General features: G+C 45.2%; 5 protein-coding genes and 1 non-coding gene across 7 annotated transcripts; 4 read left to right on the forward strand and 2 right to left on the reverse strand.

Annotated features, from left to right (window-relative positions):
* Positions 17 to 5,804, forward strand: LOC8071364 (peroxisomal acyl-coenzyme A oxidase 1). The gene is made up of 14 exons (XM_002436484.2): positions 17 to 326; positions 1,138 to 1,246; positions 1,370 to 1,431; positions 1,739 to 1,948; positions 2,091 to 2,178; positions 2,284 to 2,446; positions 2,544 to 2,742; positions 3,330 to 3,527; positions 3,925 to 4,056; positions 4,243 to 4,363; positions 4,485 to 4,595; positions 4,698 to 4,767; positions 4,897 to 5,080; positions 5,167 to 5,804. Exons 1-14 carry the CDS (start codon positions 180 to 182, stop codon positions 5,374 to 5,376), a joined length of 2,004 nt encoding a protein of 667 aa, XP_002436529.1. The 5' UTR covers positions 17 to 179; the 3' UTR covers positions 5,377 to 5,804.
* LOC8071365 lies at positions 9,111 to 12,365 on the reverse strand. Of its 2 annotated transcripts, XM_021449079.1 has the most exons (4): positions 12,160 to 12,365; positions 11,186 to 12,068; positions 9,939 to 10,242; positions 9,111 to 9,677 (listed from the first exon to the last, which is right to left on the reverse strand). In XM_021449079.1, exons 2-4 carry the CDS (start codon positions 11,696 to 11,698, stop codon positions 9,619 to 9,621), a joined length of 876 nt encoding a protein of 291 aa, XP_021304754.1. In that variant the 5' UTR covers positions 11,699 to 12,068; positions 12,160 to 12,365; the 3' UTR covers positions 9,111 to 9,618. The 2 variants fall into 2 exon arrangements, with proteins under 2 accessions (XP_021304754.1, XP_002437879.2); XM_002437834.2 differs by having other exon boundaries at positions 11,186 to 12,365.
* LOC8070867 lies at positions 14,162 to 16,497 on the forward strand. The gene is made up of 3 exons (XM_021449306.1): positions 14,162 to 14,704; positions 14,914 to 15,238; positions 16,129 to 16,497. The coding sequence occupies exons 1-3, from the start codon at positions 14,162 to 14,164 to the stop codon at positions 16,167 to 16,169; spliced, it is 909 nt and encodes a 302-aa protein (XP_021304981.1). The 3' UTR covers positions 16,170 to 16,497.
* LOC8071366 lies at positions 18,022 to 19,161 on the forward strand. The gene has a single exon (XM_002436486.1). The coding sequence runs from the start codon at positions 18,022 to 18,024 to the stop codon at positions 19,159 to 19,161; it is 1,140 nt and encodes a 379-aa protein (XP_002436531.1).
* LOC8071367 lies at positions 22,804 to 25,420 on the forward strand. The gene is made up of 3 exons (XM_002436487.2): positions 22,804 to 23,325; positions 24,011 to 24,317; positions 25,039 to 25,420. Exons 1-3 carry the CDS (start codon positions 22,804 to 22,806, stop codon positions 25,068 to 25,070), a joined length of 861 nt encoding a protein of 286 aa, XP_002436532.1. The 3' UTR covers positions 25,071 to 25,420.
* On the reverse strand, positions 25,849 to 25,919 carry TRNAG-GCC. The gene has a single exon. It is a non-coding gene; the product is annotated as a tRNA-Gly (tRNA).

Consider the following 26,242-nt stretch of genomic DNA (forward strand, 5'->3'; position numbering starts at 1 on the left):
GCGCTTCTCGCCCACGGCCCACCTACCTTTATATTTTTCATTCAAGCAGCCAAATCGAGCGAGGCGACGAGGACGAGTAGTAGTAGTAGTTGAGGAGTTGGAGCAGGCCTGGGCGCCCGAGGTCTTTCCCCGCCGGCGGCATCTCAGAGCTTTTGGTCTCGACCCCGACAGAGGTCGCCATGGACGCAGCGGCGGAGGTGGACCACCACGCGGCCGAGAGGGCCGCCGTGCGCTTCGACGTCGAGGCGATGAAGGTTGCGTGGGCTGGCTCGCGGCACGCCGTCGAAGTCGGCGACCGCATGGCCCGACTCGTCGCGTCCGACCCTGTAAGTGATTGCTTCCTTGATCCCCCTTCTCCTCCTCCCCCGATCCCCAATTCCACCTCCTTCGCATAGATCAGAATCAGATGCGCCTCCCCTCCCCTTCCCATGGCTGCTTGCTGCATCTGTCTAGCTCTTCACCTGTCCTTCCCCAACTTCTCAGCTTCATTCACTAGTTGACCTCCACATAATCCATGCTTTACCTTTTCGGTTCCCCCCGGATTAATCCCAATCTCCTTTTCTTTCTTCTTCCTATAAAACAGCAACACGTTTCGTATCTGATTTCCTGTAGTCTCTCTATGCAAGGCAGAAAAACTAAGTAAACGGATTTGGCAAACCCTGGTTTACCAGCTCAATTCAGCTTTGACCGTTTGACCTGACCACCTTTTCCTTAAATTATTCGGATTTAGAATATTCTTAGCTCCACTGCTGACTACAATTTTCTCAGTGTTTCCTATGAACTCACGATGCTGATCAAACCGATAACCTTTTGTCTTAATAAACAGTAACCACGTGTTGACTTATTCTTGCACATATACATGATTGCTTTCCGGTTTCGAACTGGATATGTCTTATCCTTGTGAGAAATTGTAATATTGTTGTTTTCTTCTGTTATAAAAAAAGCAACAGTAAGATTGTAACCGTCATTCTTTCTGTTTCCCTTGTTTCTAGTTCCTAAAGGTTGTTTTAAATGTAAAAGCTAACATTGAACCAAATAAACACCCAACCTTATCAAGACAAGATATTGCATCAGGTTACAGTAGTTAAATTCCCTTTTTGAGAAGTTCACTTACAATTCCACCTGCTTAATACATAGGTCTTCCGCAAGGATAACAGGACCATGCTCTCTAGGAAGGACTTGTTTAAGGACACTCTAAGAAAGGCAGCCCATGCATGGAAGCGTATTGTCGAACTACGTCTTACAGGTACCCAAAGTCGCGCAGATTCCAACACCAACCAAAGAATCATCAACACACAACAGTTTAACTGATGTATGCTACAAAAAAAAAAAACAGTTTAACTGATGCTATATTGCTGTGGATTGACAGAGGAGGAAGCAGGTATGCTGAGGCTATACGTAGATCAGCCTGGTTATGTTGATCTGCATTGGGTATGACTATCAACTTTTATTGCATCAGTATACATATTTATCATACCACAACGAATCCTTTGTTGTCCATGCTGCGTGCTGGTGTCTTCTGGAGTTAATGCTGCTGGATGCTCAGCATATTGTTCTTGGGTTTCTGTAAAAATTTGTGCTGCTGGATGCTCAGCATATTGTTCTTGGGTTTCTTAAAAATCAGGGTCTTTCCTTTAATAAGAAACAAAAAAAAAAGACTCCTGCCATTGAATAACAGATTGTTAAGCTTCATCTATGTTTTTCACCTACAAATTACAAAAATAATGCCATCCTGCAGGGCATGTTTGTTCCTGCTATAAAAGGTCAAGGTACTGAGGAGCAGCAGAAGAAGTGGTTACCTATGGCTTACAAGTTCCAAATAATTGGGTGCTATGCTCAGACTGAACTTGGTCACGGCTCAAACGTTCAGGGCCTTGAAACAACTGCTACATTTGATCCAAAGACTGATGAGTTTGTCATTCACAGTCCAACTCTGACCTCCAGCAAAGTAAGTCCTGTGGATCAACTGCCTCCATATTGATTTATTAAAAACACTATTCTTTTTCCTTCCCTTTTTATGTTACTTTAGCCATTTGTGTCTTGTTTAAGATCTTGTTCACAATTCATTACATCTATCTTCATGTTGGCAGTGGTGGCCTGGTGGCTTGGGGAAAGCTTCCACTCATGCAGTGGTGTATGCTCGGCTGATAACTGAAGGAAAGGACTATGGTATACATGGTAAGAATGTTTTTTGTTTAGGTGACATTTAAGAATGTTTTTTGTTTAGGTGACATTTAAGTGTTCTCCTAGTCTCCTTTGTTGCTTATACAATCCTTGTCCCAGGTTTTATTGTGCAACTGCGAAGCTTAGAGGATCACTCCCCGCTTCCTGGTGTTACCCTGGGTGATATTGGTGGAAAATTTGGTAGCGGTGCATATAACAGTATGGACAATGGTGTTCTGCGATTTGACCATGTGCGCATACCAAGGGATCAAATGTTGATGAGGTTCGTCCATTTGGCTATTAGACTTTACTACAGCACTTTATCTGTTCTTTTATTTTTGCAGCCTAACCATATTCAACTTGTTTCTTTTTCTTTCTAGGCTTTCACAAGTTACTAGGGAGGGGAAATATGTTAATTCAGATGTCCCAAAGCAGCTGCTTTATGGGACTATGGTTTTTGTTCGTCAGACAATAGTCGCAGATGCTTCTAAGGCTTTGTCCCGTGCTGTTTGCATTGCTGTACGATACAGCGCCATCCGAAAGCAGTTTGGCTCTCAAGATGGTGGCCCTGAGACTAAGGTATTCTAAATTTCTAATACTGAGCCTTTTTTATTGCCATTTATTCATCTTCTCTATTAATCTCTCAATATCTTTCCGAATGCGCTACTCTGCTCAACTCAACTGGACCTGTGGAACTGAAAATAAATAATAAATGCGATATATGCACCAGGCAGGAATCAAAGCAATTGAGCACCATTATCTGGTTGCTAGTAATAAATTGCTGACTGTTGACACCATATCATTATAGATATGCTCATAGTTATCTCAAATACCACTAGGAGTATCGTAACAATAAGCAGCTCAGCTGTTGCTGATTGATTTTCACTTTTATGTTGCAACTTTGTGGATAAACTATCCATAGGGCCCATTAAGGTTTCCAAAGTTATGTTGACTCTGTAGTTGTTCAGTATATGCTGTGGATTCTTCATAAAATAACATGCCTGTGAAGCATTCATGATACAGTTTTTGTCATTTATTTACATACTTGTGAATGGCTGTGCAATGACCATTTTTTGAATCAATTGCCCAGTGTTACTGCCTGTGCTTAACATGGATAGTTTCTGCATGTTAACAAAAGGTGGCTAACGTATTCAAACTGATTACAGGTCCTTGATTACAAGACTCAACAAAGCAGACTCTTTCCATTGCTGGCTTCAGCATATGCATTTAGATTCGTGGGTGACTGGCTCAAGTGGCTATACATGGATGTCACTCAGAAACTGGAAGCTAAAGACTACTCAACACTGCAAGAAACCCATGCCTGTACTGCTGGTTTGAAGGCTGTGACAACATCTGCAACAGCTGTATGTATAATTAATTAATTAATTAATTTCAGTATCGCCTTTCCTTATTTTTACAGGTTCTACTTGATGGGGGGTATTTTGATTTTCTCTTTTTGGCTAAGTGGTTTGTAGAAGTCTTCACACTACTAAATGGGCAAATATTGCCTTCTTCACTTCATTTTTCATAGGTATTTGTAGTTCATAAACTTGGGCCATTTACCCAGACTGTCACTAGATGCAAATTTTCTGTTGACCTTAATGTTTTCCTGAAGCTCAACTCCATTTCTTAATGGAGTAAATTCTGGTCTTATTATCAAGCCCATATGCATGTTCTGATGTTTTAGTCAGTAGTACAATGAAGGACTTTTGGCAATTCATTGTTCTTAACTTCTTATGGTGATTCCTGTATTTTGTGCAGGATGCCATTGAAGAATGCAGAAAGCTCTGTGGTGGACATGGTTACTTGAACAGCAGTGGGCTTCCTGAATTGTTTGCTGTCTATGTTCCTGCTTGCACTTATGAAGGAGACAATATTGTTCTGCTTCTGCAGGTTTGTATGTTCCTGATGATACTAGCCAATAATCATGGTTTTGGCTACTGTTACTGGTTGAGTATGTGTGGCATGACAGATTGTTTGCCCATTGGTTAAAGAAAAAGACAGAAGCTGTTTTTGCTTTTCCTCTACTCCATTTTGGACAATGGTATAGTGATAGGCAACCTTTGGGGGTACCTGCAGGTTGCAAGGATTCTAATGAAGACTGTATCTCAATTGGCATCTGGAAAACAACCTGTTGGTACAATGGCTTACATGGGCAATGTACAATATCTGATGCAATGCAAATGTGCTGTTAACACAGGTACTTATTTAGGCTGGCTCATTTTATCTCGTTCTCAGTTATATTTGATATTTGTTCCAGGCCTCTTGAGGATAATGCCTGTATTGATGATGGTAATAATTCATGTTTGGTGACTCAACAGCCGAAGATTGGCTTAACCCTGTTGCCATACAAGAGGCATTTGAAGCCAGGGCTCTCAGGATGGCAGTAAACTGTGCCCAGAACATAGGCCAAGCAGCAAGCCAAGAAGAAGGTAAGTATTTATAACCAGCCAATACCACATTCTGTTTTCTTTTTTTAAATTGTAGTTGCTAAATTGGAACTACTGTACTAACAATGATCGCACGCCTTGCAGGTTTCTCTGAGCGGTCCCCAGATTTGCTAGAGGCTGCAGTAGCTCACATCCAGTTGATCATTGTAACCAAGTGAGTATTAATTCAATGTTGTTTATGAAGCGCATGCTGTTCCTTCCCTTCCATGGTCTCTCTCTCTTTTATTTTTTAAAAGATGATTCATCTGTTATTCTTCGTACTTGTGTTGTGTTATACTGCTAGGTTCATTGCAAAGGTACAGCAGGACATTCCTGGACATGGAGTGAAGGAACAGCTCCAGAACCTTTGCAATGTTTATGCCCTCTACATTCTTCACAAGCACCTGGGCGACTTCCTGGCAACTGGGTGCATCACACCGAAGCAGGGAGCGTTGGCAAATGAGCAACTTGGCAAGCTTTACGCACAGGTATGCTGGTGTTTTTTTTGTCTTCTAGTAGCAGTATTTCTGTATGATATGAAGTGTAAGTTGGTGCTGGACATGATCTGCAACAGGTGCGTCCAAATGCTGTTGCTCTGGTGGATGCGTTCAACTACACAGACCACTACCTGGGGTCGGTGCTGGGGCGGTATGACGGGAATGTGTACCCGGCACTGTATGAGGAGGCGTGGAAGGACCCTTTGAATGAGACGGTGGTGCCTGAGGGGTACCATGAGTACCTCCGGCCCTTGCTCAAGCAGCAGCTCAAGCTCTCCAGGCTCTGATCTGTTTGGCTACACCCTGCAATTCTCCATGGCGGTTGCCCTTCTCAGAGAATTTGATACGGTGACCCCCCATTCTGAATGAAAGAATGAAATAAACTACTAACGATTCCTGTTAAAGCCAAGGAAGAGGTGGATAAATATAAATGTATTCTGTGGTGAGGATCATATAAGAAGCACGTTCAATTAATAAAGAAAGAGCGAGAGGTTGAGCATCTCTCTGCTGTTGCTCAAATGTTGTACGTAGTGCAAGCAGTAGAATGAATATGTACAAGTGCATGTATGGTGAGTTGAAGTTTCATTTATTAGCTAAAAATGTATCAGGAACCAATGGCTTGATTTGCCTCATGCCCAAAATGAAAGCCAGATTCCAAACACATAAAACTAAAGGAATTTGTGCCCGAAAATTGAAAAGAATGTTTTTCGTACAAGATCACGAATTGTGGCGGATGTAGTGTGATTGTAGGATACATTAAACTGTAGACCAAATTGGTTTTCCTGTATGACTGTAGCTGTGCTTGTACAAGCAAGAATCAGGTGAACGAAGATTAAAAAAAAACATTGCATTTTTTAAAAAGCATGATTTTCCTTTTATGATTTCCTGGCAACTTATCAGATATATGAAGTGAGTTCTGCTTTGATGATATAACTGTTATTTTCAGGTCATGACTGGAAGCTGAAGTAGGCAGTAATATCTATTCATGATATCACTAGACAGAGATTAAGGTGCCAACTACAATCAATGTTAGTGTACAAAATCGTTCAAGCATTACTTGCACATAAATCTTTCAATAATGGATAGTTATGAAACAAAGGCCAATTCAAACTGCTAACAATCAGCACTTTAGCAGAACGAATCAGGATGGCCTTTTACATATATATACTGAGGATTACTGGGTTTCCTCAAGGTATCAGAACAAAAGAAAGTACATCCGATTGTATCCGAAGCAGCCAATTCGGAAGCTTTCTGAAGGAGTTCTTGTGATTTTCCTAAAAAAAAAAGTAGTTCTTGTGATGCTGTTGTCTGAAGACCTGATCTTGGTCTATCAGCATTTGGGCGTGCCGCAACTTCAAAGCCGCTGGAATTCACAAGGGAACAAGGAAAAAACTAGCAGTTAGGCTTAGGCACTATGCCGCGGCGTGCACTGGTGTTGCAACAGCTCAAAGTAAGGCATTTTTATTGGTTGACAAGTGGAAGAAATTAAAGTTGCTGGTCTGATCAAAGTATCGGTACAACTGAATTTTTTGAACTGATGAGTAAACCTTAATATCTACGGTAGCTCTGCTTATCTATAGCTTGTTTCAGATTAGTCCCAATTCCCTGAGAAATAAATAAAAAAAAAGGTAAATCATTCTGGTGCACCACGCACATGACTAACATAAGATCCCCAAACCAAAGAGGTACTTCTTGCAGCGTTGCAATTTGCAGCAGCTGAAAACTCAGTTGAGCACGCATGCATCTATCAATTCATCATCGTGAGAAGGCAGATCGATAATACCAACAGGTGTCAGCCGCTCGCAGGAGCAGGCCCGCGCGCATGGCGTGATGGCGAACAAGTTCTCTACGTGATGGAAGTGGAACCACCCTAATCTGTCCTAAACAACGGGAGACCCCCACGACGCGGCTGCGCGACAGGATCTTCTTTATTCTGTCGTAAACAACCAAAACGTTGATGTCTTCCTTTGAACTGTCTGATCGTTCGCTAGATTCAAATCTGATGAACGTTCTCTATTTAGTGAGACTCACTAAATAGGGAACGTTCATCAGATTTGAATCTAGCGAACGATCAGACACCCCCACAACTTTTCTTTTTTGGCAAAAAAAGAAATCCCACAATTTTCTATTTTTGGAAATTTTTCTATTTTAGGCAAAAAAATCACTACTTTTCTTTCTTGAAAAATTGTACTCACAACTTTTACGTAAAATTTATGGAACAAATTTTTACGTATAACTTATATACATGACTTTAATATATACCTTCACTATGACAAAGTTACACACATAACTTATACATATAACTTACTACATGATAAAGTTATACGCACAACTTTTATCTATAATATTTTATGGAACAAGTTTATCAATATAATTTATGACGAGACAATTTAGCGAACATTCAAAAAAGTTACAATTAAAACTTAAGCATATAATTTAATTAAACCAATTTTAACATATAAGTTAATAACTGAAAGTTAAGCACAAAATATAATAAATCAAATAGCTTTGCAAAAAGTTAGACATAAAAGATAATAATTATAAGTTAATATCTACTAGTTACATGTAGAAAGTTAGATATAAAAGTTGTGTACAGAAAGTTAGATATAAAAGTTACGTGCAGAAAGTTAATAATTATAAAATTTACATCTAGCATTTTAAAATAAATGTTTTACTTTTTTATGACATCAGCGGTGGTTATAGAAAAACACGCGAGAAGAGGAGGTAGTTTGAACCTTTGTTACATCAAATCTAAGTGAACGATCGCCCAAATAAAATAAGGGTTGACAACATATATAAAAAGGAAAAACTGATAGACTTATATAAAAAATAAAAAGAGAAAAAAAGGTAAAAGAAAAATTAAAAAATGTTTTATAACTTTTGTGCTTCAAAGTTTTGGCATAAGTTGTAAGTTATATGGTATAAGTCATATGGTGATAAGTTTTGCAAAGTGTTATACCAAGTTGTTAGTATAATTTATAGAAATAAGTTATATTCTATAACATATATGTATAACTTAGTCACCTTCTAAAAATGGAAAGTTACGGAAGTTATCATTTCTAAATAAAGAAAGTTGCGGGAGTAGTTGATGATTCGCTGGATTCGTTAGTAGTGAACCACCGTGGAATTGGATTTGGGCCACTCTAGGTCCTTCAATTTTCTCAAAAGTCTATTTTTTATTTTTGTACTTAAAAGCTGGGTAAAATATATCCTTCAATTTTTTAAACCGTGCATATTATGTCCCTAACATGGTTATGAGCAGTTTTGGGCAAGCTACTTTGGTTCATGTTTTTTTTCCTTGGTACCCAATTCCAAAATCGGTTGACATGCACACTGCGGAATTTGTAGCCTGAGTGATGAGGTACAAGTACAACAATAATGGCAGCTCGGCCAAACCTGAAACTGAACAGAGTAAAAATTCCTTAAACTCTGACGGGAATCAGACAATAGCATCTGACAGGGAGGTTGGGGGATGACTGAACCAGAGGACTCCAAACACAGAATGGGCTGAAAGAACTAGTCTACACCTCATCAACCGGTAACCGCATACTACATTTGTATGAAAATCTAGCATCTAGTCTGCTGTCTGCCATTGGTGTGTCGTCCAGCCCAGACAATAAGATGGTGCTGTGAGCCTATGTGTTTTTCAGCACGCATGAACTGTAATGTCTGATCATTGGGGACAAGTTGCGTAGTAAACCTACAATATATGGTCTTTTTGTTGCAGAATAGAGATGAAGATGATATCTACTAAGTGCTTTTGGCAGCTTCTTAGTAATGAAGTAATGAACTAAAGAATCTGTAGTAACCCGTTTCAAGGGGTTGTTACATTTGCTCACGTTGTTATTATACTTTTTTCGTGACAGAATAACATGTAATTTTTTTTTATGGTAACTTCGGCAGGGATTAAAAGTAATCACCACCTGTTTCATTTCCACTGATGGTGGCAAAGCCGGTGGGTGGAAGGGGCAATGCCATCCAAGTTTAAGGATACAACTGCTAATGAAAACAAAGGTCAAGATAAGCTATTACATATCAAAAGAGTTTCTCCAGAGGGCGATCAGAGCTATGTTCCTACATGGTATTCTGGTGATCCAGGAGCGAGCAGATTCCTTGCAGGCCGCGATCAGGCGTTGTGTGCACACTAACATTTCTATATGTAAAAAAAATAGTAACAGAGATGAAGATAGTAACTGGATCAGGCGATCAGCCATCAAAATGTGTATTATCACCCAATAGAGATGAAGATGCTAAGTACAACCAACGCCACTGTGCAATATCGTTCAAGCACTAACTCCATCCAAACAGTAACAGAGATGAAGATAGTAACTGGATCAATTTGTGAGTACTAAAACTGAATGGGCAAGATCAACTGCTTTCAGTCAGGAGAATGCCTCCAACAAAACTACCAGAAACCAGAAGAGCTGTTGTGTTTTCTCTGAAACTATATGAACCAAGAAACAAAGACCTATTCTCATGTCGCTGTATCTGAGAGTTCAACCACGAAGATGCTGTCATCAGTCCTGCTCCTATATGCTGGGTGCGGGTTCAGGCGCATCCACATTTGGGTGCCGCAATCCCATAGCAGCTGAATTTGCAACCGGCAAGTAAAAACAATGTGTCAGTAAGACAAGTAAGGCAACATGCAATGGGTGCTGCAAAACTATTGCAGCATTCAATGATCTAACACACTTTTGTGAAATAACAAAAAAAGGACAATTAGTAGCAAGGTCAATACACAATTATTTTGAACTGCTTGAGCTATCTGCAGCATGTTTCATCTTGCTCCTAACTGAATATTGAACATATGAGCATATCCAGAAGTACTTATCTAAAAGTAAGTTTTCACCTGGTGAACTGTTGGGGAGGACAACGAGGTCCAAAGGGTCTTCGTTGCGAGGCAGGTCAACGACCAGAGGGGTCAGCCGCCCATGGAAGCCAGCATGCACGCACAGTGTGATTGTGGACATGTCCAAGCCCACTTTCTTCGCCACCTCGTTCGTCAGGTTGAACACAGACCGCCCCAAGAAACTGAATGTCTCCGTGCCGAGGAGTTTGTCCTTATCATTTGCCCGCATGTACCGGATCGTCCGCTGTCGATCCATCACGGGCCCAGTGCGCCGCTGTAACAGGCCAGTGGGGACTCCCAGATCCTATTGCAACAGAAAACACAGGTAAATCCGTATCTGAATACACATTGTAACAAGAAAGCTCATATAGAAAGCAGCCTCTCTAACCATGGCCTCAACAGACGTTTGCAGATTAACGAATTACAGACAGAACTTCATAAGATCATAATCTTTTTTTTTCGCGATCGGGACTTCACCCGTATTTCATTAAGAGGGAAACAAGGAAACAACATACAGAGAAAGAATGCAGGATTTAGGAAGGCCAAATGTAAGGATTGCACCCAGGGGAACGCAATGGCCAATTGAACAAAACGAAAACAGTGTGGACTCCCAGATCCTGTTGCCACAGAAAATGCAGGTATCTGAAATTCTGAATAGACACTATAACGAGAACAAAACGTATACATAAACCCATAGCTCACTTAACTAGGAACCCCATGGTCTCAACAGACCTTGATTCATTGCAAGTTAACGAATGACAGACAGAATTACATAAAGCGATCATAATCTAGAATGGAGAAATCTTGGATAAAGTGGTTTGTCCCTAAAGCGATCCTAATGCAGAGGAGCAAGAATTCAGGAACAAATGCAGAACTCTGCCACTTAAATGTAAGAATCGCACCCAGGGCAATGCAGTATCCAAGATTCAGCAGCTCTTCGACAAAATTTACACAACCAGGTCACCAGAATCGTTGCTCCAAGTAACTAAGTAAACCGTTCACAGAATCGACAGGTTCCAAGAACCGAATACAGAGGAGCAAGAGTTCAGTGAAAAAATATAGAATTCGGCCAGACTAAATGTAAGGATTGCAGTGCACCACGCTATAGACAAGATTTAGGAGTTCTTCAGCAAAATTTACGCAACCGAATTGTTGCTCCAAGTAAGCCATTCACGGAACCGGCAGCTAAGAAAAATCAACGAACGAGGGGAGTGGAAGGAGATTAGGACAAGGAACAGTGAGCTCACCGTAGATGGTTTTGGAAGGGCAGGCGGCGCTGGTCTCAGGGGGATCTGCACGACCGTCCAATGCATCATCGTGCTCCCGCTGCCAAGGACATCGACGGTGACGCCGTTGTTCCAGCGGCGGTACCTGCCGTTGGCGCGGAGGTAGCGTTCTTCGCCCACCCCCAAGCTGCAGAACAGGAGGACGTCGCCGCTGCCATCCGGCTCGAAGACGGCCCTCCACCTAACGTTGAGCTGCTGTGGCTCGCTGAAGTCGCTCTGGGCGGCTTCGCGGCCGCGGTGGCCGTCCCTTGCCAAGGACGCCGAGAGCGCGAGGTAGCGGCCGTACGCGGCGCACCGGAGGAGGATGTAGGTGACGCCCTGGCGCACGATCCGGTGCACCCGCCACGCCGCGTTCAGCGTCGCGCGGTCCGTGCTGAGGGAGACGCCGGACCCGTCCTCATCGGCGTGGACGTAGTACCCGCGCCGCGCCCGGCTCCGCAGCCACACGTGCGTCCCGTCGGGGAAGCGGTTCATCCCGGCCGGCGGGTGGTGGTGGTGGCGGCGGTGCCGCGGTGGGCGAGTGGATTGGCGCTGTTGAGAGGGGAAGGAGGGAGAGGGAAGAAGAGCAGCAGAGCAGAGCAGAGCAGGTGTTGTTTGCGACGGTTAGCCGAGGCGGGGCCATTTCAAGGCAAGCGGCGCAGGTCGGTTGCTGCATCGCTCGCCAGCTGGCAGGTAGGACCCGTGCGGGCCACGATTCGGTTCGGAAGAGAGCCAGGGCCCACCCAAAGCCGCCAGGACAGGACCTCGTGCTCCGTGACCATGCGCGCATTGCTGCTGGACTGGGTTCTGGCCTTGGGGCTCATGGGGGCATTTCGTCGAACAGGAGTAGCTCGGGTGAGGTCAGCTGCATCGTAAAGAATTGGTGAGTGAAGGAGCCATGGATCTTGGATCCGCAAATCATAGGAAGCATCGAGGTTGTGGCAGGAAAGCAATACTAGCAATAATCGAGCGGAGATTTCTGGATAGGAATGGCAGAAATCGAATCCGGACGAAGAGGAGATGGGAGGAACCGAGGAGGACTGGAAGAGTGAGCGAACCGAGCGCCTCTAGGCTCTGGCCTCCGGCGGTCCGGCGGGCCCTCTGCCTGCCCACGAAAATGGAACGGGGTCTTCGAGTTCCAGGTGCAGCCAGGGCTGTAGCGAGTGAAAAGTGGGGCCATCCAGGCTGAGGCCTTGTTGAGTTCGCAAAAAATTTGGTTTTTGACTAATGTAGCATTTTCATTTTTATTTGATAAACATTGTCCAATCACGGAATAACTAGGCTCAAAAGATTCATCTCACAAATTACATGTAAACTGTGAAATTAGTTTTTATTTTCGTCTATATTTAATGTTCCATATATGTGACCAAAGATTCGATGTGATGGGAAATCTCGAAAAATTTTGTGAACTAAAAGGCCTGAGTTTTATCGTGCAGTCTAGAGCGAAGGGACAAGTAGGACCATGGATGGCTGAGTTGTTTTTTTTTAAGATCTGGTTAACCGGCATATCATTAAAATAAGCAGAGAGAAGTAAACGACAGTTTTACATGCGCGAGTGGCGCAACCCCCAACAACCTAGGCTGTAGGGGGGATTAGAAAATGAAAGGGTCTATTACACACTAGGATTCGTGGCAACAGTTAGCGGTTTAAGACACTTTCCTCCAGCATTGGACCACGAAAAGCAACAGTTCTGCAGAGAGTGACGAGTGGGGCCATGGTTGCTTGGTAAGCTAGATTAATTTACGGCTAGTACTTCATCATCTCAGTTAGTGCACTGCCTACATGAACGTCCGTTCCTTGCTAAGATCATGGGAAACGGTGACTCGGTTAGCTGATGAAGTTGTGTGTGCAACACACTTGTTACATAACCATGGTTTCACTTCACGGCTCAAGTAATTTTCAGAAAATTCTCACTGTAATAATTGATGACGTAGGCACTATAAAATATTATTTCTACACGACGTTTTCCTTTTGAAATGCCCCCAAAACATTTTGTCACATCCGGATTTAAAAGAAAAACCAAATATTTTAGCTTTCAATACACACACTAGAGAGGCTCCGAGCGTCCATTTATATCTCTTTTGACTAGCTAGGGTGTTGTTAAGGCATATTGTATTAAACATTTCCTAATATAAAGATGCGCAAATCTTTTATGTGATTGGAAAAAAAAGATTTATAGAACATTATATTGAAAGCGGTCATGGAGGCAGTGCGGCTATTAACAGTGTTTTTTCTCTCACAACAAATCAACAAACAATACTGTTAAACCATTTGGATGTTACAAATCTACTCTTCAACCACACAAGAAAACTGAGCACCATTTTTATTGAACTCGCGTGTGTATACTGTTAACTGTTGGATGTTCCCAATATACATTGCTGTTGACGTGCACAGTCGCAGATTCGCAGATCATCCGTTTCCAAAAAGGAATTATCCGCTGTGCATTCTTTTCTTGACTATCTGCTGCTTTCATCAAGTACTAGTTCGACATAAACATGCGTGTTGTTTTCTACACCCCAAAACCAATTTGCATATATGATCCACATAGACGGAGCCACCTGAAACCAATGACAGTACCATCACACATATGATCCTCTGATCAGTGATCACACATATGAATGTCACAACAACATCATAAATGCTACTCCTAATTGTGTTTGCGTCGAAAAAAAAAAGAAGAAGAGTTTTGCGTTGGCCTGGGCTTGGTCCACGGCCCACGGGCGTGCCGTGTGCTTTCGGCCCGTATTTGGAGGAGCCCGTCTCCGTCTCTGTTGGGATGACGTCATGACCCCGACGCCAAAATGCCCCACCGCCAGTCCGCCACCGCCTCGGCGCTCAAACGTAACCGCCGCAACGAATACCCGCTCTGCTCTGCTCTCCCTCCCCTTCTCTGTTCCCCAGGCAACGAACAGCCCAACCGCAACTGCGCCACCACCACCACCACCGGCGGCGGCTGCGATGGACCAATTCTTCGACGGGATTCACGTGCGGCTGCGGAGCCGCGTGCGCGGGACGTACCTCTCCGCCGACGAGGACGGGGTCGGCGTCTCCGTGAGCAGGCGCCGCGCCTCCCTGAACGCGGCGTGGCAGGTGCACCTGGTCCAGCGCGGCGACATGCACTTCGTCCTCCTCCGCAGCGCCGCCTACGGCCGCTACCTCGCGGACTCGCCGGAGATGGCGCCCTCGGGCCACCGCGGCCGCCGCGCTGTCCAGCGCGACTTCGACGAGCCGGAACTGGACGCCGTCATGTGGAGGCCCATCGCGGTGATCACCGTCGACGACGTCGACGACGACGACGAAGCCGAAGAGGCCCAAGCCGACGCCGACGTCGTCCTGCGCCACGGGAACAACCGCTACCTCCGCGCCAACGGCAGGCACCGCCGCTGGCACAACGGGGTCACCGTCGACGACAACGACGGTGTAAGGACCACGATGATGCTTTGGACGGTCGAGGAAATCCCCCCGAGGTTCACGACGCCTGCCCTTCCACCCCCAACTATGGTGAGTTCGTCGTCCAAATGTCCAATTCGATTCCTCGCCTTTGTTTGGACGGAGCACGTACGATTCTTGGAACCTATCGATCGATCCCGTTCTTGCCCATGTCTGAACTAACTGAAGCTGTTCGTTCTTGGCACATTTGGTGCCAAGATTACTACTCCTGTTGGCTGTTGCTCACATATCCTAGCTCTGCAACATCACCATTGCAACAGAATCTAGGAGGATCCGGTTTCATGAGCCTGTTCCGGCGCGCCGAGCCCAGGACAGAGCCGCTGCGGACGATCCGGTACGTGCGGGCGAACAATCAGGGGAACTTCAACCAGCTCGGCTGGGCCACGCTCCAGTTCTACGGCACGTCTGTGTACTTGCTGATGCTCAGGCTGGTGTACCATCTGGACATCCGCAACGAAGGGAACGCCTTAGGCATCGTGCTGTGCGTGCGGGCTGGCAACTATGCCCGGCTGACCCCTCTGGTCACCGACCTGCCTCGGTGCGAGGAGCCCATGGACATCGTTATCCTCGCCACCGGCTCCTATGGTGAGTAGTGCTTTTCAGTTGTCAATTGATTCAGTGGTTCTGTTCTGAATTTCTGATCATAGATTGGAATGTTGATCATAGATTCATAGTTATGCTGATGGGATTGGAATGTCAATTGCATACTGTACAGCATAAGTAGTATTCTCATAACAGCTCTGTAGTTTTTAGTTTTCTGTGATTTGCTAATAGGTGATGCATGGCACATGTTCACCAGATCACAATATTACACTGATGACAATAGACACTGAATCCTGCATTCTGTCTAAAGTTTGGAGCTCTATAGTTTGGAGCTGCTTTTCAGTTGTCAGTTGATGATTCAATGGTTCTCTTCTGAGTAAATGATGTTCAGTTGATCATAGTGATAGTGATGAGATTGGAAATGCCAATTACATACCGTATAGCATAACTAGTATTCTCAACAGCCTCTGTGGTTTTTAGTTTTCTGTGATTCTCGAACAGTAGCTGCATGGCACATGTTCACTAGATCATAATGTCATACTGATGACAATAGACACTGAATCCTCCATGACACATATTCAGTTCAGAGTACCTCTACAGTTCCGAAGTTGCTGTTCTAAGAGAAGTGTGCAATAGTTGCTGCATGTACAATCCACTTCTTTGGAACTTTCGCTTTAGGAAATGGTAGCTTTGTCAATAAGGAGTAACCTGAAACATAGATAGTTAGATAAGCAGGAGCAGTTCAGAAAATTGACTTGTTTCACTTGTCAGAAAAAAACTAGTATTGACCTTACTACTGATTTCTCCTATCCTTTTTTGTTATAATATATACAAATAGTTTGTTAGATTGTTGAACTACTTCAAATAGCTGCATCACCCATAACATCCTTCCTAACTGACCCGTGTTTTCACTTGCCTGTTTGTGAATTCAGCTGCTGCGCAATTGCGGCACCCCAATGTTGACGAACCCTAGAGGTGTATGAGAGCAGGACTACTGACAAAGGGACAACAGCTTCGTGACAGATCTCTTCAGAAATCAAAATGCTGCTTCGGAAACAACGGCATGAGAAGTAGTGTAGTTTCAGAAACCTCAGAAACTCTTCTGCTTTCTGGTAGTTTAGTTGGAGGAATTCTCGAGAAGGGAAGCAGTATAGCGTGACATCAGTTTCAGACTGCTGAAAAGCATTATTTGCACATAATGCTTGAAAGATTTTGCTTTGTGTAGTTAGTAGTTACAGTCTTCATGTCTGTCTGTTGATAACAAGAATGTTGCTGCAAAATTTATAGCCTAAGTGATGAGGTACAAGTACAACCGTAATGGCAGCTCGATTTAGCTTTATATTTATAGAGAACATATAAAAGCAGAAACAACCTGCTACTGAACAGAGAAGCATAGAGACTCTGACGGGAATCCAACAATAGCATCTGACAGGGAGGTTGGGGGATGACTGAACAAGGAACTCCAAACATAAGAATGGGATGAAAGAACCAGTCCACGCCTCAACCGGCAGCCGCATACTGACATCCAATCATCCATATGAAAATCTAACATCTAGTGTGCTGTCCGCCAGTGCCATTGGTGTGTGGACGCACACGCTGGACAATAAGATGGTGCTGTGAGCCTGTGATTAGACCATGTTTTTCAGCACGCATGAACTGTATGATCATTGGGAACAAGGTTCATAGTAAACCTACAACGTATAGTCTTGTTGTCGCAGAATAGAAGCAGGAAGGAATGTTTTAAAGATCGACAATGGAGCGGTCATTCTACAACGTAAACCTTCCACTCATTCCCTGAAAATGTGAAGAAACAAAGAGAAGGAAGTTCCGTTTATAGAATCAGCACAAAAATAAGCTAATCATGATTTTTAGTCCACGACTAAAAGCTAAATTCAACAACCATGGACTCTATTCTTTGATGTGCTAGTGCTATGAACAAGGTACAGACAAAATAAAAAATATCTGTTCTTGCTCCGGGCATGGCAATACATCGAACGCTGCCACATCAGTACCAACTCCTCGAGCCAGTCGATGACCTCGACCCACCAGTGCAGCACGGCGCTGAAGAATGGTGAGGCACGGCGCCGGTGTGGCACGGGACAATGACGAGGCACTGTGCCGCCCGGAGTTCTGGGGATGAACGGGAAGACAATGACGCGCGGCGCAGGAGCACCTGGGGCGGCGAGGGGGACGGTGGCGAGGCACGGCACGGCGGACCTTGGCAAAGGGAGTCTGCGCGGAACAGCCTGGAGCGCTCCGGCCATGGACAATGACAATGCGTGGCGAGCGCGCGTCCGGCGTAGAGGGCGCCGCGGTCCCGTGGCGCGCGGCTAGCTAGCACGCATGGCCGGCGCTGAGGACGATGCGGTGAGCTCGCGGCCAGCGCTGTGAGCGCGTTCGGCCGACGGAGGCAGTCCCTCCGGCGCAGTCCCGGCGCCGGAGCGTCCACGGTGACTCAGCGCGGGACTCCCTCTTCCCCGGACCGGTTCGACTCGTCCTGCCTCCTTATGGACTCAGCACTCAGCAGCAGGTCCGTGTGATCGTCCAATGCATTCAACTCATAGATCGAGCTGGACTCGGAGTCAGAGGAAAATCCACCGCGTGCTTTCAGCCGAATCCGTGAGACGCCCGACTCCGCCTGACACCAGGTTGGGGATGGGGGCTATGATATAAATTTCCATGGCGTCGTCCCGTCCCGTTGCCTCATACAACACCGTACCACCTGCCGTCTCGATCTCGACAGACCTTGTTCCTTTCCGGTTTCGGCGCTCAGAACCAGCTTGTGTGTTTTTGAGAAAAAAAAAATAGCGTCTCAATCTCGCGTCATGGCGGCGGCCAGACACTGCCCGTCTTGGGCAGACTTGCACCCAGAGCTTCTGGGCCTTGTCGTCGGCAGGCTCCCATCCCTAGCTGATCGCGTTCGACTGGGAGCTGTGTGCCGCCCATGGCGTCGCGTTGCTCGGCAGGAGCCTCGTCTTCCCCCTCCGCTACCGTGGTTGATCCTCCTCGACGGCACCTTCCTTAGCATCCCAGGCGGCGAAATTCACTGCATGCATATACCAGAGGACGCTTATCTCCAAGGTAGTGTGGGCAACTGGCTCCTCTTCCTCAAGTCCTTCCGCAGCAACCTGGCACTTATGAATCCTTTCTCCAAGCATGTCGTACGTCTTCCTAACGAAGCCAACGCTTGTCCTAGAGATTCGATGTTCTGCAAGCTAGTGCCACTCTCAAGTACTACTACTGAAGTATCACCAGATTCCCTTTTCGCTATACTGATCACGATCAGCAGCGTTGAGAGTGCTATTTCTATTTGCCGGCCCTCGGCTGCTGCCGCTGCATTTAGGATGCCCGAGTGCATCCTAGATGCTGCATTCTTTGATGGGAAATTATATGCTCTATCGCGAGAGAAGCTCTTCGCGTTTGAGGTTGATTTGAGCTACAAAGGCAAGCCAAGATGCCCCTCATTCATAGGATGCATAGCTGACGCCGTCGAAGATGCAGGGCCCATAGAACGATCCATTGCTGATAAGATGTATATCTGTACATCTTGGAGTTACCTTGTTGAATCCACCAGCGGTAAATTGTTGCATGTAAAGAGACATATTGGATGCTTGTGCACAGAGGAAGTTAGGACGGAGAATAGCTCTACTCTTTCATTTGAAGTCTTTGAGCTGGACTTGACCACCAATTCTCGTCATAAGTGGACAAGGGTCAATACCCTAGGAGACCAAGCACTCTTTGTTGGCATACACTCCAAATCACTCCATGCTTCTAGATGTGGAGCTCAGGAGGACTGTATCTACTTCGTGGCTGACTATGGCCATAAAGATCTGGCGATAGATCCTCTACGCGATTGTGGTGTCTTCAACATGAGGAATGGAATAATCACGCCTCTGTTGGCAGATACAATGGTTGTGCGGCCAGAAGTCTGCAGAGGGCGTCCAACATGGTTCTTTCCGTATTGAAGTTATGTACTAATATGCATTTCTTCTTTGCAAACCACTATTAAACTTATTATATATGTTATAAGATCGTTAAAATGGAATGAGTTGTCAACACAAAATTCTCGTGCAGGTGATGCTACGTTTGAGCCTCGACTGTGCTTGTCTCTATTTTGGCGGTCTGTTCTATGCCCTCAAATCCCTAATATATGAATATGCTTGTACATAGTATCGAATGTTGAGAGTTCATTTTGTTTACGGCATGCTTTTAATTCACACTTTGTGGTTGGTGTCCTATAGTTTGTGATCTACGATCATAGATTAACAAACAGCCTGGTTGATGAAGGTGTGTAACACTATGTGCAGGGGCGTCCCGGGCAAATATGAGGCCCGATTCAAAACAACAAATGGAGACCTATCATCTATTATCAAAATATAAAAAAGATAATATCAATATATCAATATATATTATAAAGGCAATGTTTAAAAGATTAACTAAATAAAATAAAGATTATGCATGGAATTTATACTAGACAATGATCTTCGTCTGTCATTCTAATCTGGGTCCGGTCGTCGGGATTGCTACTAGGTCTCGACTCTTGAACGACGAACAACACCAAGAGTGAGAAACAAGTCCAAGAGACGAAGCTACAAACTCACGAAGGGTTACCAACTTATGTATGTGAAGAAGAATTACCGGCCGTAGACTTTTCTAACTCACGATCATGGACTCAATGGACTCATTGTGCTTTCTCTCGAAGGAAGTAGCAGACCATGTTTATTGAGTCTCTGTGACTAATTTACTAATTAAAACAAACCTAAAATTATTATATATACTTAGAACACTTAGTAAAATGTTGGGATCCATAAATTTTGGGGGCCCAGTTCGGTCGCACGGCCCGCACGGGCTCTGAGACGCCCCTGCTGTGTGTTTCGGATGGCTCCCCATGATTCAGACTAATCTTTCATTAATTGTTTTCTTTTGAACAAAGACTAATCTTCATTGTTATACAGAATACTCTAAAATGAAAGGAATGATATTCAAACACAAAATGGTAAGCAATAGGTAACTCGTTGTTTAGTTTTGACGATATGTGTGATCTGCTCGCTGGCCATATTTGTCTGTACGTAGATGCTGATTGAGCTGAACTATCTGTGTGATCTGCTCGAGCATGTCCAGCTGGAGGAAAGGCCAGACACGTTTGAATGGAGCCCGGATCGTCGGTATTGTGCAGCTTCATCGTATGGAGCAATGTTCTTTGGTTCATCACCGGTGCTTGGTGCGAAACAGATTTGGCGAACGGCTGCTCCTCCGAAGGTCCGTTTCTTCTTTTGGCAGATAATGCATGAACGTTGCTGGACAGTGGATCGTCGATTTCAACATGGACTACAAGATTCAAACGTTTTACATCATCTGTGACCAAACACCGGAGACATTGAATCACCTGTTGCTTGGGTGTTGCTTCATCCGGGAGGTCTGGTGCATTTTGCTTCTGCGTCTTCACTTACAGGTTCAGATACCGAGTGGCGGAGCTAGAGCAAATATGAAAGGGGTGCGCTTGCCTTGTGGGTGCGTAGGATTTTTCTATGTGGGTGCAAATATGGTGAAAATTTAATCATAATCACTATTTTTTAATATTTTTGTGGGTGCACCCGCACCCACAACCCTCTATATAGATCCGCCCATGCAGATACCTACGGGGGACCTCCCAGTCCTACAATGGTGGCTGGACTCGAGGAAGCTTCTCCCCAAGGCCCTGAGACGTGGCTTCAATTTGTTCTTCTTCGTGGTGGGATGGATGATCTAAAAAGAGAGAAATACAAGGACCTTCAGGGTAGCTTCGAGCGTGGTTCAAGTAGTGGACTGTGTCCTGCCGGAGGCCAATCTGAGGTGCTCGGTGGGGTTTAGGCAACTTGCATTGTTGCTTTGACGTACACCTGTGAGTGAGATGCTAGCTTCAAGTCGCAAGTTTGTGTGACAATGTAACGAGCTAGTGTTTACCCCAGTAGATGGTAGGTTTTGGTAATTTGGTTGTTACCAGCTTGTGATCATTTGTACTCTTTTCTGCTTAATGAAATACACGTCTTGGGTGTGCTCTAAAAAAACGGGCACGTGAAGACCTTGTTGAGCTTCGGCGCCTTCTTCTGCTGCGCCGCCAAGCTTGGGGCTCCTCGACTTCCTCTTCCCCATCTACGACAACAATGGCCGACGACAAGCTAGGCTGACGCCAGCATGAGCGAGTTTACTTGTAGCTGCTCACTACTTGAGACGTGCGGTGAACTCGAGAACAGGGATAGGTTTATGGACCTCGCGCTCGCGCCGCAAGCTTCGTCGAGATCGTTGTTGGGCGGCGAAACGGGATGAATTGGGCCACACACGGTTGGGCCTTTTGACACAGAGAATGGGCCAGTGGGCCATGGTTGGGTGAGTCCAGTTCGCTCTTCGACTCACGGCCTATGCCTCTGTTCAGCAAGAGAGGTGATGGTGCACACCGCCTCCGGCCATAATCCACACTCTCTCGTCTCATCTTTTATTTTCTATATACCACCTCGAAGCTTGCACATTTTGCGCGTTCAAACACCCTGACATTCCTTTCAAGATGACCAGAGAGCAAAGGCCTTTCGTATTCACGCCTGGGACATTTGGCGTAGACGTAGAACCATTTCTCCACTGTCTCACTAGGTGGCCAGATGCTTGGGTGCAGTTGCATGTGTTACAAGCCGTGCAACAATCCCACTCCACACACGCTTGGTGAATCTACAGTTTCTAAAGAGATGAATCCTTTATTTATCACGAATCCATCTCCAATTTTGAGTCATCGGGCGTCGACATGGCAAGAACAATTAGGTCATAGCCAAGCTCTCAATAGTGAGTCTAGATCGGTGACGGCAGGGTCATAAGTATGGCTAGAGTCATGGTTGCACGCGCAGCAAAGGCTATCTTTTAAGTGAATACTTGATGCTCTTTATTTAAATTCTCTCAAATTCTTTTAAGTTTAGTTAGTTCATATTGGACAATAATTATTGAATACTCCCTCCGTCCACGAAAGAGTCAATTTCTACAGTTGTCCTAAGTCAAACATTTTAAACTTTGACCAAATTTCTAAAAAAAAATGCTAAGATTTATAGTATCAAATTAGTATTATTAAATTCATCATAGAATATATTTTCATATAATGTGCATTTTATATTATATATGTTGTTACTCTTTTCTATAAAGTTTGACTGGCACGGATCCTAGGAATTGATTCTTTCGTAGACGAAGGGAGTACAAAATAAATTGCTACAGTAGCACTTTGCAAAACTTTTCACTGCAGCAGCAGCCGATGAGAAGTATTCGCCAGCTGGAATGGATCGGCGTATCTGGGCCCAGCCCAGCAATGGTCCCACATGTCAGTGGAAGAAGGTCGAGTGCAACCAATCGACCCGAGTCCAGACTCCAGAGCTGCAGAAGGCAGAAGCCCATCGCCTTGAAGTTGAAATACCCCGCCTCCGCTTCGGCGTGGAGCCCAAAACGTAACCGTCCCGTCCCAAGTCCCAACGAACACCTCCTCTGCTCTCGCCTCTCCCTCCCCTTCCCGTCGACGAAACAGCCCGCCGGTCATCTGCTCGCCGCACCGCCGGTCCGCCGCCACCACCACCACCCGGTGCCCGGCCTTCGCCGCGATGGACCTCTTCCCCAACGGGGGCTTCGTGCGGCTGCGGAGCCGCGCGCGGGACAAGTACGTCCACGCCGACGAGGACGCGACCAGCGTCTCCCTGCGCCCGCTCGGCGCCGTCCCCTCCCTGAACGCGGTGTGGAAGGCGGACCTCTGGCCGCTCCATGGGGGCAACGTCCTCCTCCTCCAGGGCGCCGCCTACGGCCGGTACCTCGGGGTCGTGCACGACGATGACGTTGCGCTGCCGTCCGGCCACCGCGGCGTCCGCACCGTCCAGCGCGACTTCACCTCGATCAACCTGGACCGTCGCTTGATGTGGAGGGCCGCTAGGGTGGAACCCGGCCAGAACTACGTCCGCTTGTGGAACTTCCAGCACTACCTCCGCGCCAACGGCAGGCACCGCTACTGGAACAACCTCGTCACCGTCGAGGTCAGGAACGCCAACGAGACCACGATGATGCAGTGGATGGTCGAGGCCATCCCGTCGACCCCGGAGCCGCTGCCCCTTCCGCCTCCACCTCAGCCTCCGGTGAGTTTGCCGTCCTTTCTCCTTTCAACTCCTCGGCTTCGGCTCCTCGCCTTCATCCCGCGAACGGGTGTTTCTTTTTAAGCGTGGATGTTTCTTTTTCGCGTCGATTTTCGCAACAACTCCACAATCTTATTGTCGCATTCTCCTGGCCGCAATCCTGGCGTTTATTGTTGCTAAAGTCTGAATTCACTGAAACTCTACACTTCTTCCGAAAGAAGACTGAATCTGTTAGTTCTTGCTCATAACAAGTTCACGGTGATCAGTCTCCCAAAAGTTGTTGATCCTAGTTACCAATAGTTACAGTTTCTTGTATTCATGCGCCTCTGCATTTGATATTCTTTGGGATGCAGTTATAAATTGATCACATTAATTATGTTTGCCTTCCCATTTCCTACCACATACATAAATCGTTATCTAATCTAGATTGTGGTGACTTTACGAATTGCTCTGTCATAAACTCATGATGTGTAATAAAGTCTTAGTTGAAGAAACCATTGGAGTTCTTTGTCATGATGTGTACTTGAGGGAATTGATCTTGGTCATTTCTTATCGGATCAGAGTGGTATTTTTCTGACATTTTTTTACAAATCCGTAAACAATTTTATCTCTGAACATTTCTTTCTCAGTACAATGTGTATTCAGGCTTGTTCATTCGGTTATTTAAACAAGTGTTCCATTGCAACAGGTTCATGTAAGGCGTGGCCTGTTCAGGAGGCGCACCGTGCACGACGTGCATCCGCATCCGGGGCGGACGATCCGGCTCGTGCGGTTGGACGATGATGGGAACTTTGTTAATGACCACTGGCCTGAATTCGTCTCCTACGACAACTCCGTGTCCAACCTGAGGACCCATGTGGCGCAACTTGAGAATGCCGAGAACATCACGTTGGCCGTGCGGGCTGGCTTCAATGCGCTCGTGATCCCGCTTGTCACAGACCTGCCCAATAACGAAGACACCATGGAAATCATCGTCTACACCACCGGATCACCAGGTAAGAACTCTGCAGCTTTCGCGGTAGTGTGTGGAGCACTTGTTATCTGCTTCTCACCATTTTAGCATGTGAGATGTATAGAGTTTTCAGCATGTAATGTCAATGTGATTGCAAATTTTGCAACATAGCCCATAGCTTACGGTAGTTCTATTGTTCTGAATTTGTTATGCAAAGAGAACAGTCAAAAGATATCTGCATCATAGATTTTCAGATCAGAGTGTCACACTGACAACAGGAAATGGAAATGTTACTTGCCTGTTGTTTTCCATAGCTCAGATGTTCAGAGAAACCCTGTAGTTTTGCATAGTTGTTCCCTATGCTATCCTCTTCTTGGTTTTCTGTTTTTACACTTTAGTCAAGTTGTGCTTGAGATAATGCTCCACATCGTTAGGGCTAATCTAAAACATGCTATAGATGACCAGAAGCTTTTGAATGGAAATAGTCTCGTTTTCATTTCTGTAGTATTCAAAGTGCAACATAGGATTTAGCAGTCCTTGAGAGATTCTGAACTTGATCCGAATTGATTGATTCCATTTTATACCATGGTGGTCAGTTCAGAATTTAGTTGTTCCAATAATCTGATCCCCAGTTCAGATTATATCTTGTAGCTGAATGTCTACTGTTATCTGTTTTGTCCTCTCTTGATTAGATGCTACTGCTGTAATACCCATGATTTGCTCTCTAATTCCATAATTATTTTTTTGTTCCCTTGCCAATTCAGCTGCTGCGGCGTTAACGTACCCACAATTTTGATCAGCCAGAAGTGTAGAGGAGCACGAGAGCAGAACTTCTAACAACTTCGCAATTCATCTCTTCGGAAACCGAAAGTGTTTAAGCTTTGCTGCCCCTGAAATATACAGTGACATGAGAATTGACTGTCATCTTCCCTTAAGACAGCTTCAGAAAATTCAGCTACTCTTATGTAATGGTGGTTAGATACTTAGATTTGATGCGATCTACTGACCGGAAGCAGTTTGAGATGACATTTCTGTTTCAGAACTTAAAAACTGTTGAAAGCATTACGTGGAAGTAGAAGTAGTGGTGAAACGTTTTGCAAGGAAACATTGGTTCAAGTTACCATCTTCATCTCTGTTGGGTGATGACAAGATGTTGCTGATTTTACCCGTACCTGATCCTGGCACATCAAAAATTCATGGTTGCATCATTTGTGTGCTGATTTGCTGAAGCTATAAACAGAGCATCCTTCTCTTCTTTTCTTGATACTTTCAGCATATAAGTGGAAGTTTAGGGTGCAGAATGGTCATTACGTTGTGGATCTTCAAAACAATCTTTCCCGCTTCGCTGCCTTAATTTACGCATCACAAGATGTGTTTTTCATCTCCTGTCGAGTCCTTTGGTCAGCAGGGTCAGGTCCCCTGCAGGATACAGCTCTATTCCTGAACCTCCCTATTTCGAATAAAAAAAAAGGAGGGTTCTGTTGCCAAATTTCTGCTCTTGAGTTCACGATTCAAAATATTCATTCATCAAAGGCTGATCTTTCTCTTTGCAAGTAAAAAAATAAATAAAAGACTGCACCAGCCGGGAATCGAACCCGGGTCTGTACCGTGGCAGGGTACTATTCTACCACTAGACCACTGGTGCTTCGATGTATATTTCTGTTTGCTGAAATTTATGTGTGCGTTCGTTCCGGCACTGCAGCAGTATTCCATGAACATGAGGAGGAAGCAGACCTTGTTGATCTCTAGGTGGTAATAGAGCGTGGACAGGAACGCGTGGTCGAGCACTGCCCGCTGTTACTGGATCAAGCTCACCGTGTTCCATGCCTTGGGTATCACCGCTGGGTGAGGGATAGTAAAAGGATGAATCAGTATTCACTTGCTCCTAGAATAAATATATCAGGTTCTGATGGTAATTAAGATAGATTCTTCTGGAGCTGGACCGCGAGTGGGGATTACACTGCACAT

The sequence above is a fragment of the Sorghum bicolor genome, chromosome 10 (genome assembly GCF_000003195.3).
Source record: "Sorghum bicolor cultivar BTx623 chromosome 10, Sorghum_bicolor_NCBIv3, whole genome shotgun sequence".
NCBI lineage: Eukaryota > Viridiplantae > Streptophyta > Magnoliopsida > Poales > Poaceae > Sorghum > Sorghum bicolor.

Bases quoted from the DNA above. Each gene is read 5' to 3' on its own strand.
- LOC8071364 (XM_002436484.2), top strand. From the start codon at position 180: ATGGACGCAGCGGCGGAGGTGGACCACCACGCGGCCGAGAGGGCCGCC. The intron at 1,949-2,090 runs GTAAGTCCTGTG...TCATGTTGGCAG, and splicing joins CAACTCTGACCTCCAGCAAA to TGGTGGCCTGGTGGCTTGGG. The intron at 2,447-2,543 runs GTTCGTCCATTT...TTTTCTTTCTAG, and splicing joins AGGGATCAAATGTTGATGAG to GCTTTCACAAGTTACTAGGG.
- LOC8071365 (XM_021449079.1), bottom strand. From the start codon at position 11,698: ATGAACCGCTTCCCCGACGGGACGCACGTGTGGCTGCGGAGCCGGGCG. The intron at 10,243-11,185 runs GTGAGCTCACTG...CTGTTGCAATAG, and splicing joins CCCTTCCAAAACCATCTACG to GATCTGGGAGTCCCCACTGG. The intron at 9,678-9,938 runs GTGAAAACTTAC...TTGCAAATTCAG, and splicing joins CCTCCCCAACAGTTCACCAG to CTGCTATGGGATTGCGGCAC.
- LOC8070867 (XM_021449306.1), top strand. From the start codon at position 14,162: ATGGACCAATTCTTCGACGGGATTCACGTGCGGCTGCGGAGCCGCGTG. The intron at 14,705-14,913 runs GTGAGTTCGTCG...CCATTGCAACAG, and splicing joins CCCTTCCACCCCCAACTATG to AATCTAGGAGGATCCGGTTT. The intron at 15,239-16,128 runs GTGAGTAGTGCT...TTGTGAATTCAG, and splicing joins CCTCGCCACCGGCTCCTATG to CTGCTGCGCAATTGCGGCAC.
- LOC8071366 (XM_002436486.1), top strand. From the start codon at position 18,022: ATGGCGGCGGCCAGACACTGCCCGTCTTGGGCAGACTTGCACCCAGAG.
- LOC8071367 (XM_002436487.2), top strand. From the start codon at position 22,804: ATGGACCTCTTCCCCAACGGGGGCTTCGTGCGGCTGCGGAGCCGCGCG. The intron at 23,326-24,010 runs GTGAGTTTGCCG...CCATTGCAACAG, and splicing joins CGCCTCCACCTCAGCCTCCG to GTTCATGTAAGGCGTGGCCT. The intron at 24,318-25,038 runs GTAAGAACTCTG...TTGCCAATTCAG, and splicing joins CTACACCACCGGATCACCAG to CTGCTGCGGCGTTAACGTAC.